The 18,884-nt window shown below is 33.7% G+C and overlaps 1 protein-coding gene across 3 annotated transcripts in view; it reads left to right on the plus strand.

Annotated features, from left to right (window-relative positions):
• The first annotated feature begins 1,253 nt into the window (after positions 1 to 1,253).
• Positions 1,254 to 18,884, plus strand: part of LOC139510118 (centrosomal protein of 192 kDa-like) — a 64,875-nt gene continuing 47,244 nt past the window's right edge. Inside the window, exons 1-5 of one of the 3 annotated variants that reach the window (XM_071296420.1) lie at positions 1,254 to 1,278; positions 6,357 to 6,561; positions 7,026 to 7,277; positions 14,122 to 14,186; positions 14,899 to 15,082. In XM_071296420.1, the coding sequence (XP_071152521.1) occupies positions 6,425 to 6,561; positions 7,026 to 7,277; positions 14,122 to 14,186; positions 14,899 to 15,082 (638 nt within the window). In that variant the 5' untranslated portion in view covers positions 1,254 to 1,278; positions 6,357 to 6,424. Of the gene's footprint in view, positions 1,367 to 3,234; positions 3,258 to 6,356; positions 6,562 to 7,025; positions 7,278 to 14,121; positions 14,187 to 14,898; positions 15,083 to 18,884 lie in introns of those variants that run through there. The other 2 variants (XM_071296419.1, XM_071296421.1) reach the window with 2 other exon arrangements.

Raw genomic sequence — 18,884 nt, forward strand, 5'->3', positions numbered from 1 at the left:
GCCACTGCCCCTTTTCTGTGCTATGAATTCTAACCCTGAGTTTTCTATCTGTTACTCTTGAAGGCATATAGATAAAGCATATAAGCAAAAATGAAAGACAAGAATACAAAAATTATCATAGAACAATAACACAATGACGGGATGTATAAGTACAGAGCCACGTCATATTTTAATAAAGAAGAAACAAAGCGATGTGTTTGCACAGTACTGAATTTACAACGGTGGACAAGGTTGAAAATTGACTGAAAGACTCAATGTGACTGAAATATTAAATGTTTAAAAGATGATGTTTAGATCAAAATGACTATTTCAGGTCAAAATTAGGTATATTAGTGATATAGCTGGTTGCTAGTTGTTGATCATTAACTGCTTTCTTTTATTATCTATCACTGAATGGTGAATGGTAGACTCATATCCTACTGTAGGGTATTGAGGCAATAGTGTTTTAAGAAAAGCATCTAACTAGTCGTCATCTTTAAATACAGAGTTAATAAAGTTGTCAGTGTTTCGATATTTAATAATCTGTTCTTAAATTCTCCTTTCATAAAACGCAAATATATAAAGAAAATATGGCTTCAACTACCTCAGACAAAATCGACTAAGTTAAATTTGGTTATTTTTTAAACCGTTTTGGTTTCATATCTACATGTTTTGTTTATTAATATATATATATATATATTTTTTTTATAGTTTTTCAATTTTTACGATTGAGTACGATTGATACGATCATGAACCTTAAAATGTGAATGATATAGTTGATGGAGTTGAGGAACTCTTGTTTACTCGTGACCATTGGATACAATAAAAAAAAATGGATCTATTGAATAGATTAACTGAATCTGAGACTACTATAATGTGTTATAGTAGTCTCAGACTGAATTGACTTCAAATGATAGCATAGACATTTAACTGTATTATATGTCTCTGATGATAGTAATTAATCGACAACAATTGATCATATAGGAGAAGTCAATTGAATCGACTATACATTTGTGCAATAATAGATAGTAGCTTTTGACAACAGTCTCTGACAGTGTCGAGTCAATCGATTGTCACAATACTTATACATGTCAGTCTACATTTATTCTAGATTTTTTTTTAATTCAGTCAAATCCAGTTGCTCTTCCTTGTCATAAAATGATCGATGTTTTCAATGTATAAAAGTTAAAGATGCCTGATAACGTAAAGATAAAAATTAAAAGTTAAATATATATTGAAGTCGGGATGCGATATTTATTTTATTTTATACAGCGACATCTGTGGCAACTCTCACTTCCGGTAATGCTTTGGCGGTACAAAAAATATTTCAAAATACTATTAGAAAACACAGAAAGAATGCAATCTAATAGAAACACTTAATACTAAGGTAGCTTCATCATTTTGTCAGAAAATTGTCATGTTCCACACTTAATACAATAAGGAGCATACGAAACGTAAAGATACGGGAACAGTGCATGCAGAATTTTGATGTGTTTTTACAAGAAAAAAATTCTGACAAGTCACTAGTTTTCAAAACAATAGCAGAAAATAGATGATAAAGATAGAACCATAAAGATACAACTGTGCATGTCAATTAAATATATCTGTTAAACTCTAAGTCTACAATTTTAAACATCTGAAAATCGACACAACTTTAATTGGATATAGGAAGATGTGCTGTGAGTGCCAATGACTGAATGAGACAACTCTCCATCCAAATAACAATTTTAAAAAAGTAAACCATTATAGGTCAATGTACGGCCTTCAACACATACTTTTAAGCATAGATGACTTACACATGTAACAACTCAGTCAACTGTTTATGTAGTCATAATTACAATATCAAGATCTGGTCAGTGTTGGTATTATGTCTCATTACTGTTGGAGCCTAATTATATCATGCACATTTAAAATGTTTGAAACAAATTCATTTAATACCCCTTATCGCCATTTTCCCCCCTTTACTGGACATCACAAAGTTTCGTGTATAAATCAGGGATCTCCATTGATGAAATTGAACGATGAAGGAACTTTCACCATCATAAACCGTATCTACGCTGTACAGTGTAGCGCGATCGAAAGTGTTTCATCCCTCCACACAAGGATAGGTGAACATGCTAATTCATTGCTTATTTTAATTATATTTATTTGAATTTCATTATAAATACTATATAGAAGTATATATATTTTTAATAATTGCCGTTTGTAACCCTTCAAAGGCCAAGCCTCCATGCCCCCTCCCTTTCCTTTTGTCTCGAATGACCAATAGCTTTCACAAAGGTCCCCATGTAGTTTTCTTGCTATATTTGGTAAATGTTATGGGGGTTAAAAATCATGTGGAGCTTATTTTTCACGGACACTGTCAAATTCAGAAGTCATGAACCCATTACCGGTATGGCTGGTTTGCACCAACGACAAAACGAGTCGTACAGGTTACATAGAAGGTTAAACAGATTTGTAAAGTTGTCAAGTTTTTTAATAACTTTATCTAGCAAATCGATGCTATGCAACATGCATCTTTCGAGTCTGAAGAGAAACCGGAAACGCGGATGTATCAATTTGATTGTAAACTACAAAATGAATTCGGAATTACGATACAATATTTCTTTACAGGAAATATTAAAAGTTTTTACTTTTTAACTTTTAAAGTAATTCTATATTATCGTTACAATACAGCAGTACTCAAGTTATTTGTGATGAAATAATAACTACTGTTTTACGTCTTATTTTATACTTCTTAAAAAGGGGGATGCTGATTGCGTAAGTCAAAATAAAAGCATGTGTTCGACTTGTTAAACTGTGTTACTGGATTATTAATTTATTTATTTAATCTGAATTATTGTAAGCATTTGCGGAAACTTATTTAAATAATTCGACAAATGAATCCTCAGATAATATTCTCCTGTCTGGTTTGTTGATCTACCTGTACAAGCTCAGGTACAAGTGATTAGCGATTTTAATCCGGATATCCCTCAGGCGTTAGAACTGTATTGGATTATACTATAAAAAAGCATGAGGGTTATGCAATTACATGCATTTGATTATAATTGCTAAAAAATGGCGTCAGTCTATAAAAACGATTACAGCTTTGAACGATGGCGGAAGACAATTGAACAATGGTGTGAGTCATTTGATGATGTCGCAAGACATTTGAACAATGGCGGGTCGCCATCGTTAAACAGGCCATGGAGATCCCTGTAAATAACATGAATTATGATGTCATAATAGAAAAGATCTGAAACCGAAATGGAAAAGTGATTGTTGTATGGCGTTAAAAGGTAAAGCAGGACAGATTCTCAGGTCAAGTGGGACATATTTCCAAATACTTGAAAAAGCAATAAGGTGTATATAAAGAAGAAGATGTGGTTTACAACTATAGGTTACCTTATAGCTTTCAACAATGAGCAAAGTCAGCTTTAAAAGGCACCTAAATGACAAATGTAAAACAATTCAAACGAGAAAACTAATTTATGTACTAAAAATGATCTGAAACTTAATAACATGTAACAGCAACAAACGATAACCACTGAATTACAGGCTCCTGGCATGGGACAGGCACATACATGCAGAATCATTTACTAGCATTCAGTTATGATCATTGAACACCCAAAAGCCCGTTTATATTCCCAGAAAATGTTATTTTTTAAATGATCAACCACTGACACAATGACTAATAATCAGGGTTTCTGCTGGCGGTCGCCATTTTCGTAATTTGCGAAAAAATAATAATTGTGGCGATAAAGATTCGTCATTTGCGAAAGAATTTGGCGAAAGAAAAATATATAACGAATTATTTTCCTCCATCTTGTTTATTTACTTTTTTTCGAGTTTCTCAGACTTTACCCGATCAGACAATACTCGGAACTCACCTTGACCTCATTAAGATTTGGACAGAAAATCAATAATCAGCTGATTGCATTTTATGGCTATCGACAACAAAGGACTAATTAATAAAGGTGTTGATTGAATTGTTTGACAAAACGATATGGTTAAATGGCTTCCGGAAAATGTCATATTACAAAAAAATTTTACCACTTTGCGACGCACGTGATTGAAGCAAACTTTTAACGTCTCCTTTTCTTTTTAAAGATAGTTTAGAGAAAAAAAAGCTGTTGTGATGAAAAATGTTCAAAAGGAAGAAAAATCTCCAATTTAAAACTTTAATTATCCTTTGACTTTAATATAGGTAATTGATTAGGGAGACTACTTTAAAGTTGTTTGAGTGACGCACATGTTTCAAGCATAATTTTACGTTTCAACTTGGTCAAGAAAAGAAAACTGTCGTTATGAAAAAAATCTATCCAAAAGCCTGAAAAGGTTGGGAACAACCCCTAGAATAAGAGTAACCCTTCAATGTAATGACTACACATGAAATGAAGGATCAATTTAATGTGGTAAAAGCTTTTGTTTTGTTGTAAAAACCGCTTCTTAGTACAAAAGGGCACATCAGTATATTTCTTTTAAAGAAACTTTCCCTACCAACTATACTGGTATTATAAGATCAAAACATGTCCATGAATTTTGTTATATTCCAGGACTTATATCTTCTGTATTATAAAAAGTATAGTGGCCTCCTCATTTAGAAAAGTTGTTTAAAATACAATAACTATTTTTCCCTTTTAAGTTAAAAAAAATCTGTTCTTGTAAAGTAAATGTTAAGTGTTTATTCATTAAAATGTAGACTCTAAAATAAGTTTGAGAGAATAATCATAGACACAATGCGGCAAAGTCATCTTATTAAAGAAGGAGGGGTGGGCAGAAAAAAAGTTAAATTTGAAACATATGTTACTTGGCGAAAAAAATAATAAAGTGCCGAAAAACATATTGTTTTGGCGAAAGAGGTGGCGAAAAAAATAATTGACTCAGGGGAAACCCTGCTAATAATACATCATGTGCATGCACTGATCAAAAAGACTATGTACTTGAGATATATGTGATTTAAACAAAATAGGTGCCTAAATCAATTTATTTATGGGACAGAAGTTTACTTCAATCTGATTTCCTGCTGCCTTATTGAATAATTATTTCGTCCAAATTATTATTATTTATGGATATTCATGCAAACAGGACACAGAAATCAAATTTCTGAACATTTAACATGTTTAATGAAAAATTAAATGTGATGTAGTTAGTAATCAAAGGTACCAGGATTATAATTTAATACGCCAGACGCACGTTTCGTCTACATAAGACTCATCAGTGACGCTCAGATCAAAACAGTTAAAAAGCCCAGAGATGCAACTAATCGTCAGACCTGTCGGACCTGAGGGGCAGAATCTATGCAGGTCCTGCAAAACTCCTTGCTGTGCAGGACCTGATGGCCGGCAATATTTGAGTATGCTTGGGTCCGCCAAAACTTAATTCCCTGTCGGTCCCGGCAGAGTATTTTGTTTATTAAATTGTGATCATCTTTAATAAAAGTAAATTTCCTGTTCCCTCACTTTTTCTTACTTCGGGAACCAGTATTTCCACCCAGTGACAGTCTTTTTGTACCATGTCCATCTCGCCCCAAACCATTCCGCGTATTTTCATCATGTTTTTGGTTTTAGAAATTCGCTCTTCAGGAAGGAGGTCTTTTAAGCATAGTTGATAAGTTCAGGAAATATGTCATGGCCGATAAAATTTGTAAGTGGGTCGAAACCCAGTAAAAGGCCAAACCAGTCACCTATTCAAGTTGATAAAGCTGTTAATCGGTCCTTGTACGAAAGGAGAAGCGACCTGAAAGGTCATTTTACCCAAAATGGCAAAAGGGGCGATCATGGTTACTTTATAACAACAACATGATGACATGCACAATTTGCATTTCGCTTGGGAAACGTAGCAGTACCAGCGATAATATATATGTAATGAATTATAACATAAAACAAAATCAAAATTAACGTTTGTTCAATAGCATCTCATTTGATTTTTGAATGAAAATATAGGTCTGACAGAAATGTGATGGGTCTGGCAAAACTTGGTACCCTGTAGGCCCCAATGTCTGACAGGAAAATAAACTGTCTGCATCTCTGTAAAGCCAAACAAATACAAAGTTGAAGAGCATTGAGGACCCGAAATTCCAAAAAGTTGTGCCAAATATGGCTAAGGTAATCTACTCCTGGGTGTAAGAAAATCCTTAATTTTTTGAAAAATTCGAAGTTTTATAAGCAGGAAATTTATAAAAATGACCATATAATTGATATTCATGTCAACACTGGAGTGCTGACTACTGGGCTGGTGATACCCTCGGGGACGAAACGTGTGTGTTAATAAAAATATACAGTAAACATTGTATATCTCCCAAGTACGGGGGAGTATACTATAGACTTTATCGTCTATTATATACATTTACAGACATTTTGACTTTACATGTAGTAAACCTTTCTCTTTCTTTACAGTGGTCCTCACCATGTTATTTATAAGAGTCCAACAGTGTAAACCAATATTAAGGATGTCATAGAAAGTGATGGATCTAAAAGACAGTATCAGTATAGAGGATTTGTCAGCTGTTGCTGAAGAAGGGCAGTCAACCAATATAGACAATGAATACTCCTTCAGCCGGAACAAACCTCTGGCTATGTCTACTGTTGCCAGAGGAAACGGGTAAGGAGCAGGTCAATCTCATTTGAAAAATACAAACTTGGTTATATGAGTATGTCAGCAATGTGGAAATTCATTCTACTCCACATATGAGATTACCTTAGATTAAAGAATGAGAAAGATAGAATAAAGATGTGTAGATGTCAATGAGCCAGCATTTACAAATGCTTGACAAGAAAGTGTTTTATGTGCTGTTTTACCACTTGCCTAGGTTAGATTAACATTTATTGATTGATTTTGTTGATTGCATTATGCTGTATTAGCACAAAAAGGCAAGCCTAGAGGTATAGGGGACTTGAACACCTATGTCCTACAATGTAACACCACTAAGGATGAATGAACAAATTCTACTCACCACTTCTATCTTATCAATTTCAAAAAAGAAGCCAATATTTATCATTCAATCTTCAAATATGAACATTGGTTACTTTTTATCAATCTTAACTTATGCATCTTATCTATTGTAGAAATAAGGCACGAATTGGAGATGATGTCAAAAGTGGTTCATTTATTAATAACAATTCTGTCTCTACGCCCCCTGGTGGAGAAAGTAATCCATCCATACATCAGTTGAGATTATCCTTCAGTGCATTTGACCAGTCAAACCTGTTATTGAAGCCCAGAGAAGTGACTGGTAGTAAATCAGAACAGCTCCTTTCACGACAGGATGACAGTTTATTGTCTCAGAATGACTGGGGTCAGCCTCCATATGGAATAGGGTAAATTTACTTAGAAAATTAATAATTCATGAACAAACAGATCACATCAATCACATACACCCTACTCCTGAAAAATGGGATGCACCAACAATAAACAACATATGGTCCAGGTAGTCTGACTCGGTACATGCACAAAATGTTGTGGAGATAAAACAATTTTATGTGTACACAAATTTCCCCTGTATCTTTTCTAGCTCATATGCTGTTAAACTAAAATGCACAATAAAAAGGTACCCATTGCAACTATAAACAGGATGAGCACTAACTTGACCAGAAAAATAAGATAAAAACACATAAATTGGAAAACAGAGTCTTTTAAATGCCACCTACACAACTACAACTGACTATTTAAGATGTTACTAAGATACTTATTTTGTATACTTTGTCCTGATGAAGCCGATCTAATCGGCGAAACATGTCGACAATAAAAGATGCAGTTTACTTAAGTGTTGTTGTCATTGTAGCGGTATTTGATTTTTTTATTTGACAACCCTGCATACCATCTGGTATCCACTTAAGGGAACTCTACCAGCACAAAACATAAGAGGCGTTGGTTCAGCAGCTCTTTATTTATCTTTTGATATTCCATCTGAACCCCTGCATCCCCGGATCCGCCTATACCACACAGCGCCGACCCCACGGCCATCTCTATACTGAGCAAGAACGAAGAATTCCAAGAAGCCAACAAACAACTGATACCATCAATTACTGCCAAGAAACCACCAAACAAAAGGAAAGTTATATGAAGAACAAACAGAGGTCAACATTCCTACAACAGGACGGCCAATTTATCAAGATTTATATGTACCATCATTCTGTGCCATCAGAAAATTAAATGTAAAATTATTTTAGTGTGAAACCTTAAAAAGGATCTTTCAAAAGTCAATGGAGATGACACAAAACAGCCAAGATAGATTTCCAGTACTATTTTAAACCTGCAGCAAATTAAAGTTAAAAGAAGTAAGATACAAAGAACATAAATCCTTCCCACCACCATTTCCAGTTCAACCAACATTGCCAAGAAATTCTGCGACAGTAAACCACTTTACGGCATTCCCGACGCGATTGGAAGTAGTACCTCCGGCCAAAGGGAACCCAGTCGAAGTGGTAGGGGTGTGCCCTATTAGTGTTGTCCAAATTAGGAAGAAACTTTATAAAACTGTACACTGACATTGTACTTACATACATGTTACACAAATTTAATTTCTATTTAAAAACACATTTTATTTATACACTTACCATTATAATAGTTTACAACCATTTTAAAGTTAAAGACAATTCCAAAACTATAGATTAACTCTAAATTTAGTAACTTCATTTGCATTGTACTATGTTTGATTCATTTTCTGTTCAACATTACATAATGATATAGAGTATCCCATAGCAACGTCAACAATGGACAATTATGACGTCACATACATGATACCGTTTTTTTGTACTTCAGGGGTTCTAATTTTGTATACTTTGTCCTGATGAAGCCGATCTAATCGGCGAAACATGTCGACAATAAAAGATGCAGTTTACTTAAGTGTTGTTGTCATTGTAGCGGTATAAGATACTTATGAATAAAAAAAAATCATGTATATATCTGTATAGAATTTGTAAGAGGGGTGTTTTTGTTACATGGGTCAACATTTTTAATTAATTCTACATAGGCGGTAATGGTAACGTTTTCCTCCGTTGCTCAGTCCATATCGTTTACTTGAACATGTGTGATGGCTCATATCGAAGCTGATACATTTATACATGTCTGGTTAAATTTTCGGGGTGGCAAGTGAGATTACTTTTTTCGCAAATAGCTGGACCCCGGAAGATGGTGAAAAATGTCACTCTCCACATGAAATAATCCCAAAATTTTGATCATAAAACTCAATAAAAAAATTGTCCTTTCTAATAATTTATTTCAGGTCAAATCTACATATTTCTTTTCTCATCGCATCAGCTCTATAAAACAGTTCTTATTGTTTATTTATGTCCATTTTTAAAATCACAGCATCCACAATTGTATGGCGGACTAATATTGTTTTTTAATTACGTCATCTGAGTTCCTCATCGCAAGGTCTATTAGGGATCCTGACCCATATTAGATCAGCAAATGTCAGATTCCACTTGTATTGCAGTATGAATTCCTTCGTGACACCTTTTCAAACAATTCTGTGAAGTTTTTTTCCGCATCTGAAATAAAATAAGTTAATTTTTAGTATTTTTAAGTAAGCATGCTTATTACTGTTCCTTATATCTTTTAGTAGAAAAAAAGCACAAAATCCATATGTTATCAATTCACAATTTAGACATTGATTAAGACTTTTTATAGCTTAAAGTGCCATTCAACAAACCTTCATTACCTTACTGACTTTATAAAAATCATCATGTGTAGATGATGAATCATGAAAATATTGTGTTTTTTACTGTAAATAAGGTAGATTTAAGGATTGTTTCACTCAGAAAATAATGTTTTTGATATTTCTTTCTTTCAAAGAAGGAATAGAACATTTTTATTTTTTTATAACTGTTAAGATCATTCACAGACAATTCTAAAACCGGTTTTAGTTTTAAAATCCATCAAGTAATAACCATTTTAGAGTTCTTTTTGTGTGAGTGTTCAAATAGGGAAAAATTGTGCTTTTCTTTGGTGAAGATAACATTGTGACGTCATCGCTTTTGTGACGTCATGACTTTATGATGTCATAATTTAGAATTGTACAAACATAACAGAGTGTGTATTTATTCAATAATGAAAGGGAAAAGGAAAAGAAACCAATACAAGGTTGGTAACCAAGCCCATCTATTGCGTTTTGTATCCCTAACAACAGATCAAGGTTGTGGTGTTAATAATGGTGTTGCTCCATCTACAGCTCCGTCTACACCTCCATCTACACAGGTTTTAAAAAATTTATCTATGCAAGTTTCACCTGCACCACCTAAACTTAAATTTTCTAATTCCACTACAGATTTGACACCTAAAAACACCACAGAATCTGTCTGGTTACCCCGCCTTACAGAAAAGGAATTCAAGCTGTACTCAAAAGAGAGTTACGATAAAAAATCTTATGTAGCCCCCCAAACTGAAAAATGTGCGACTACAGTCAAACTATTAAGACCGCATAAATTGTCAGATGATTATTTAGATGAATATCTGGAGGAGACAAGTACTGAAAATAGAACAGTAGATAGAGATCTTAATATTTTAATGATCAATAGTCTTATAATATGTCATTTAAATAAAAGTCCAAAGTGTGTTGTTCCACATTTTGAACTGGTACAAGAGACTCAATGGGGTCTTGGTTGGATTTGGAAAATGAAGTGTACCAAATGTAAATTTATTTCAGAAAAATATAAACTATTTAGAGAAATTGACACAGGACGTGCTGGTCGCAAGAGTGCTACAATTAACTATGGGTTTCAGACTGGCGTGATAAACTGTAATATTGGTAATGATAGCGCACGACTACTTTTAACTAGTTCATGTATTCCTCCTATGTCAAAAGGAACAATGCAGAGAATAACAAATACTGTTTGTGACAAGGTTGTAAAACTTGCTGAAAATGAAACAGAACAAGTGGTTGAGAGTTTCAGAAAGAGAAATGAAACCTTAGGGTTAAATAAAAATAGTCCTATAAAATTACAAATGGATGGTACCTATCAGAGTGTGCATATAAAAAGTAGGCATAAAATGGGACAAAATGCATCACAAGTTATTGGTATTGCCTGTGAAAATGAAACTGACAATCATGATATCATTGGTTTTCACCTTGTAAACAAACTTTGCTGGGTTGGTGCATGGTTACGCGGTAAAGGTTATGACATTGAATGTCCTAATCATGAGTACTGCACATCAAATACAAATAGGCATGATCCTTTGAGTGAGAAGGATCTTGGGTATGAAATAGGTAAAAAAATTGCTAAACTTGATTTACTTGTGGACTATTGTACTACTGATGGGGATGCAAAAAGTGTACAAGGTTTACAAGAAGCAATGCAAGAAATATTTGACCCTTTATGGTCAGTAAATAGACTGGCAGATACTATACACCGGGGTCAAAGTCAGTTCTGTGAGGTATTGCGAGCAAAATTTAGTGTCGGTATGTTCCCTGGAGCTACAAAGGCCCAGAGGAATGATATTAAAATAGCTTTTGCCAATGATTTAAAATTACGTTCGCATGGTATAATGAAATGTTTATTTGCAAAATATAATGGTGACCGACAACAAATTTCAAAATGTTTGCCACGCATTGTTAAGTCTGTCGTGAATTGTTATAGTGGTAATTGTAGCGATACGTGTAGATGGAGCATAACACTATGTAATGGTGGTATAAAAACTAGTTGGTGGTACAAATCTATTAACCTTAGCAGTCATGGTATACAAAATGGGTCTTTGAAACCAAATAAGACTGACAAATTATTAATAGAATCATTGTTAGAAATGAAACTGTCTCAGACCGCATTAAATCAGATGCAATTTTTCAGCAATACTAATAAGTGTGAGTCCGTCAATAGGACAATTTCTACATACCTACCTAAGAATAAGAATTTTTCTCGCAATGCCTTAGGCCGTGCATCTGCAGCAGTCTTGAAAGTCAATAATAAACGGGATGTTGCATTGGCTAAGACCCTAAAAGCTGTAGGTTGTGGTCTGGGTAGAAAGTCTCGTGCTGTAGTGGCTCTGAAAAAAATACGTAAACGTGAAATATATGATTGTGCATATCAAAAAAGTTTACGTGTCAAATTAAACAGGTTAAAAGCTCGCAAAAAACAGGCTATCGATTTCTTGTTAAACAAGAGAGTGCGAAACAGGTTGATTAGTGGATATAAGAAACATCAGTTAGAACCAAAGCTATGTCAGAATTCAAGTCCGAAAGAATTCGTTCCACAGCCAGGTTGTAGTTCTTGGCCAGATTAACATTTATATTAAAAGGTTACACAATATGGTTTTCTTTCAGCCTTTCAGGAAGCATATTTAGTTATTTATTTATTTATTTACAGAGAATACTAAACATCTTATAATATATTAAAACAAACACTTTTTCAGGAATATATGAGCATGATATGAGTTAGTTGTGTTTTTTTTAAATTAAAAAGTTTGTTTATTTTAAGTTTGTTATGAAAATGGGATAATGGTCCAAGACACTGAAATAAACTTTGTATCAGACAAAAAGACCACTTCATATCTCCCAATGCATGCATGCATGCATCCAACCACAGTACATACAATGACATGAAATAAAATTATAAACAAAATAAAACCATGTAAAATTAATCTTACAACGTCATTCACAGTTTGCCTTTGTAACTCGATGTCATATTTGGATTTTTTTTCTTTCTGTTATTCTTTATTTTGTTTTTTGTTGTCTTATTTAATTAATGACTGTCATACTTTGTTCATTGATTTGTCTCTATGTTTCACTTTCATTTAGTTCTCTCAGACCGCATGTTTACTTCCTTTGATCAGCTGTTGATTGAATGACCCAGTTTTCTGACACAGTAATGAAACCATCAAGAGTTACTCCCCTTGCACTGTAAAAATTAGTAAACACTGTCGAAAAAAACCACATAAATGTTTGCCTGAGCTTATAATCTTGCATAAACATGTTTGCCATGTTTGTTTCAGTGTCTTGGGGGTATGAGGGTGGGCTTTTTTCCCATTTTCGTTTTTTACTTGTGTTAAAAACTTGTATTTTCAGAAATGATTAATGTGGAGGTAAAATGTGCAAAATGTGCAAGGCATGTTTACTACAAAATAATAACAAACCACAATTTCAGATTCAGCATGCAGTTAGTATAAATTGTGCCATGCTCAATATGGGTGGTGCATTGGTGTGAAGCTACACATATTTTTCTTTGATTGTTAATCTCCCGAGGTTCTAAAACAATATGGTCTGTATTCACACACAATGCATTATGACAAAGGTGTGAAGCATCTAAATTTTTGGCTAAATCAGTAGATTTCAATTGCAAAATTTTTGCTAAACGTGCAACATTCATTTTAGTACGTTTGGCATTTGGGTATGTAACATTGATCATCCCTAGAATATAATTATTTCTCCTCTGAGTGGCCCCAGTCCAAATAATGCATGTCCCATTTTCTGCCTCTTTATTGTTTATAAGTATAAAATTGGTATATTTTTGATAAAAATCAAAATTATTGGAAGCCATTTTGTATTCTTTTTAATCAAATAGCACTAAAAGAGTGTAACTGACCTCGATTTCAGCAGCTCCCATCCGAAATTGTGATCATTGAACCATGAAACACTCCAACACCTTTGAAATAATAGTTCACAATTTGGGTCAACATTTTTAATTAATTCTACATAGGCGGTAATGGTAACGTTTTCCTCCGTTGCTCAGTCCATATCGTTTACTTGAACATGTGTGATGGCTCATATCGAAGCTGATACATTTATACATGTCTGGTTAAATTTTCGGGGTGGCAAGTGAGATTACTTTTTTCGCAAATAGCTGGACCCCGGAAGATGGTGAAAAATGTCACTCTCCACATGAAATAATCCCAAAATTTTGATCATAAAACTCAATAAAAAAATTGTCCTTTCTAATAATTTATTTCAGGTCAAATCTACATATTTCTTTTCTCATCGCATCAGCTCTATAAAACAGTTCTTATTGTTTATTTATGTCCATTTTTAAAATCACAGCATCCACAATTGTATGGCGGACTAATATTGTTTTTTAATTACGTCATCTGAGTTCCTCATCGCAAGGTCTATTAGGGATCCTGACCCACATGTGACTTTCACAACAAGTTTTGTCAAGATTTTAATACAGGCCTTTCTAGCTTTCAACCCTTCGGTCCTATTTAAATGTCTAAATTTGCTTATTTTGGTTTTAGGTCAGGAGGATATGAAGCCAGTAGAAATTCTTCATTGGGTTTAATTCAGGTGGATGCAATGAGTGGTAAGTAAATATATTTTTAAACAGGCTCTTAAGGAGGGTGGGTATGCTGTCTTCCATCCATGAGTCTGTCAATCTGTCACCCACCAATGAAGTTGGCATCAAGCTTCTAGTGAGAATACTATTCTGTTTGATGCATTTGTCATCCTTGACTCAAACTTTCTGGTTATATACATTCTTACTTTTACATGTATGGGCCATTGAACATTTTTTTTGTCCCATTCTTCTCAAGAACTACAAAGTAGAGCTTTCTGAAAATTTGTATCGTGCATCATGTTAGCATGCTTCCTTTGATACTTTTCCACGTCCAATGTGCATCAACTTTCTGTTTACTGATTCTGCATAATTGAATTTATATCAGGACCTACAAACTTGCTGTGATACTTTGAAACAGCAACCCAACAATACAACAAACTAAAAGGACATGTTGAGGTCAGCACACAATCTAAAGATCTCTATACAGTTTGCCTCTTTATCGCACTGAGTAACTATTGGGACAGAATCATGAACTTATGACATGCTTAACTTTAGTCTAGTTTTCTCATATGTGTTACGGCCTGAGCTCAATCAACTTTAACAAAACAAATCAAACACATTGAGCATCAATGCCATATCAGTTGAATTTATGTTTGAATTTTTAAATGTAATATTTGCTGCTTATTTAAACCAAACATTTAATTACAGTTTATGTACCAAGTAAACTATTTATTCCCAGATTTAACTGGTAGTGAATTTAATTTATACATGCCTGGTATGGATCAGACAAAGACTGGAAATAGATCTGTTCAAGGATCCAGTAGCACAGAAAATAAGACTGGTACCTCTTTGCAAAGTGCCAGTCAAGGAAACAGCTTGGGAAACAGTCAGCACATCAGTGATAATCAGCCAGCCTTTTTCAGGTTTGATAACATGCTGTTTTTTCTTGTTTTTTTTTAAGGTCACATACAAGGGAAACTGAAAAGGGCAATGAGATTGATATTCTTGACCTTGACTGCCTTACATTATGCAGCAGTGTTGAACAGAGATGAAATGTTTAACCTGCTTGTTTTTGAATACTATAAAAAATTGCATTGGAATTACTCTCACATGCAATTCCTATAGTTATATCAAACTGATATCAGCAATTTCTGAAATATCAATTATATATATCTTTGTATTGTAAGCACTTATCAGAGGTAATATATCAGCAATATTGGGTCTAGTTGCAATCAATGGCAACCAACTATTTTAAAAGAGTTTTGCCCCTTGGAAATAATAATTATATGAAAAATTCTATTGTAAGCTTTTTAGCTCACCTGGCCCAAAGGGCCAAGTCAGCTTTTCCCATCACTTGGCATCCGTGTTCGTCATCGTTAACTTTTACAAAAATCTTCTCCTCTGAAACTAATGGGCCAAATTTAACCAAACTTGACCACAATCATCATTAAGGTATCTATTTTAAAAAATGTGTCCGGTGACCTGTCTATCAACCAAGATGGCCGCCATGGCTTCAAATAGAACATAGGGGTAAAATGTAGAATTTGGCTTATAACTCTGAAACCGAAGCATTTAGAGGAAATCTGACAGGGTAAATTTGTGTATCAGGTCAAGATCTATCTTCCCTGAAATTTTCAGATGAATCGGACAACCAATTTTTTGGGTTGCTGCCCCTGAATTGGTAATTTTAAGGAAATTTTGCTGTTTTTGGTTATTTTCTTGAATATTATTATAGATAGAAATAAACTGTAAACAGCAATAATGTTCAGCAAAGTAAGATCTACAAATAAGTCAACATGACCAAAATGGTCAGTTGACCCCTTAAGGAGTTGTTGCTCTTTATAGTCATTTTTTACCAATTTTTCGTAAGTTTTGTTATCTTTTACAAAAATCTTTTCCTCTGAAACTACTTAGTCATATTTAACTAAAGGAGTAGGTTCAGTAAGACCCCTTTTTGGCCCCAAAATATAGCAGTTTTACAAAATTGTTAAAATGTAAACCTTTAGTTATTAATTGGACAGTAGAATGCTTCTGCTACATAAATATGGGCTGTTTTTGACAATACAATGCACATATATCCGGTACTAGCACCATTAAGTCATGCTAAATTACTGAAATCCTCATAATTCTAGCATTTTAGTTAAATTTTGGACGGTTTTCGTGTAAAACGAAAGTGGCCGCATTCGTGTTCATCCTATATATTGAAATGTAAGTTGTATTTTATGATATAACATAACATATATAAAGGTTGAGGATGAACACGGATGCGGCCACTTTCGTTTTTACCAAAATCCATCCGAAAAGTAACATTTGTCGGCATATTAGGTAGATTTTTCATATTTGAGCTTGAATCGGATCGTTTTTAATGACTAAATCTGTTAAAATCTTTCACATAAACTAATTAATTCAAATAAAATAGACACTTAAGTGTTGAAAAAGTGGTCAAAATCTTTCCTCAGATGAACCTGAAATTTGAGGCCAAAATCGGTCCTTACCGGACCTACTCCTTTATCCACAATCATAATTAGGGTATCTTGTATTAAAAATGTGTCTGATGACCCGGCCAACCAACCAAGATGGCCACAAGGGGTTTAATTGTTAATCAAGTCAATATCTATCTGCCCTGAAAGTTTCAGATGAATCAGACAACCGGTTGTTGGGTTGCTGCCCCCCAATTGGTATTTTTTATAGAAATTTTGCTGTTTTTGGTTATTATCTTGAATACTATTATAGATAGAGATAAACTGTAAACAGCAATAATGTTTAGCAAAGTAAGATCTACAAATAAGCCAACATGACCAAAATGGTCAGTTGACCCCTTAAGGAGTAATTGCCCTTTATAGTAAATTTTTCACAAGTTGTTAATGTTTTTCAACTTTAACAATTTTCATTAATTTGGTAAATTTTTGTAAATTTTCACAAAATTTGTTCCTCTGTATCTAAAGGGCCAAGTTTATTATAGATAGAGAAAATTGTAAGTAGCAAGAATGTTCAGTAAAGTAAGATCTAGAAACACATCACCATCACCAAAACAGAATTTTGTCATGAATCCATCTGTGTCCTTTGTTTAATATGCACATAGACCAAAGTGAGCAACACAGGCTCTTTGGAGCCTGTAGTTTCAAATTTATTATAATATATGCAACACAGGGGACCTTGGAACTTGATTAGCTTTATAGCTTTAACTATTCAAATTCATGCAGTCCTTAAATAATAAAATAAAAATACTTTACAAGTATGGATATTTAATTTTATCGTTTTGCATAAGACTGCTTACAAGCCTACATAAAAGGAGTAGGTTCAGTAAGACCCTTTTTTGGCCCCAAAATATTGCAGTTTTACAAAATTGTAAAAAAGTAAACTTTTAGTTATTTATTGGAAAGTAGAATGTTTCTGCTACATAAGTATGGACCAGGGCTTCCAAAACGGTCATATATTCCGGTCATTTGTATAATGTCCGGTAAAAGACCGGCTGGTAAAAGCATGAAACGGTCATATACTTTTTAGTTTTCAAGGCTTTTTCGGTCATTTTAATATAATTCACGATCTTTTTGACCCAACATTTAGCCTTTAACAGCCATACATTTCCGGTCATAAAAGTGACACGTTGATTAATTACTATCAAAACAACCCTTACTTCAATACTTTCTAATTTTAATCAAGGCTAATTAGTTGTTGGACAGCTGAAAACTACCTGTTCAGGTGACAGGTAAACTAATTTCAGTACCGGACATAGTATAAATTAATCGGTCCATTCTCAATTACTTTCGTACATTTCAGCGGTTTGTATCTAATTGATTTAGTCCAAAAGATCAAATTTATAATAAATACATTGATAAACTTGATTTGATGAAACATTTAAAAAGGTTTTACATGAAAAAATCGTCAGAACTACGTTGTATTAACAAGAACACGTGTGCGCATGTGCACAGGTGGGAAATTCAATTATGCATCCTACATTTCTTCAAAATTCTAAAACTATCATTGATACCTGTACCTAACGTTCATTTCAAGTATTTTGTTGAAGAAATAACGTGGAAAGAGCTTTTTCGCTCAGTCGTGCTATGTAAACGTACACGGATTTTACGTATCCGTTTATGGTCCATGTTTTACCATTGTCAAGTCAACATCCGGTTTTGAAAAATGTGACTTTAAAAACGAAAATAAAGTTCTAGACAACGTCAATTTGCACAAATAAAGAGTCTAATACAGATTTGAACACACTGATGTGCACACTTTGAATGATGCAATGCCAATTTTAACAGTTTATGTCAGAACATCAAATTCATATCAAAGTAAATTTCAATTTCGTTTTTAATCTAAATTTATGTCATTCATTGGGATGGCCATCTGATTACCATAATTGCCTTTTGTGACTTAGTCTTGGGGATTAAAATTCGGATTAGATATAAAATGTCCGGCTGGCTCAGAAAAATTTTGGAAGCCCTGGTATGGACGGTTTTTGACAATACAATGCACATATATCGGGTACTTGCATCATGAAGTCATGCTAAATTACTGAATTTTAGCATTTTAGTTAATTTAGACGGTTTCCGTCTTAAATGAAAGTGGCAGCATTTGTGTTCATTCATAATATTGAAATGTAAGTTGTATTTGATGATAATACATAACATATGTAAAGTTTGAGGATGAACACGGATGCGGCCTTTTTCATTCTTGACAATAACCTTCTGAAAAGTGACATGTTTTGGAATATTTGATAGA

This window comes from Mytilus edulis, chromosome 2 (genome assembly GCF_963676685.1).
Source record: "Mytilus edulis chromosome 2, xbMytEdul2.2, whole genome shotgun sequence".
Lineage (NCBI taxonomy): Eukaryota > Metazoa > Mollusca > Bivalvia > Mytilida > Mytilidae > Mytilus > Mytilus edulis.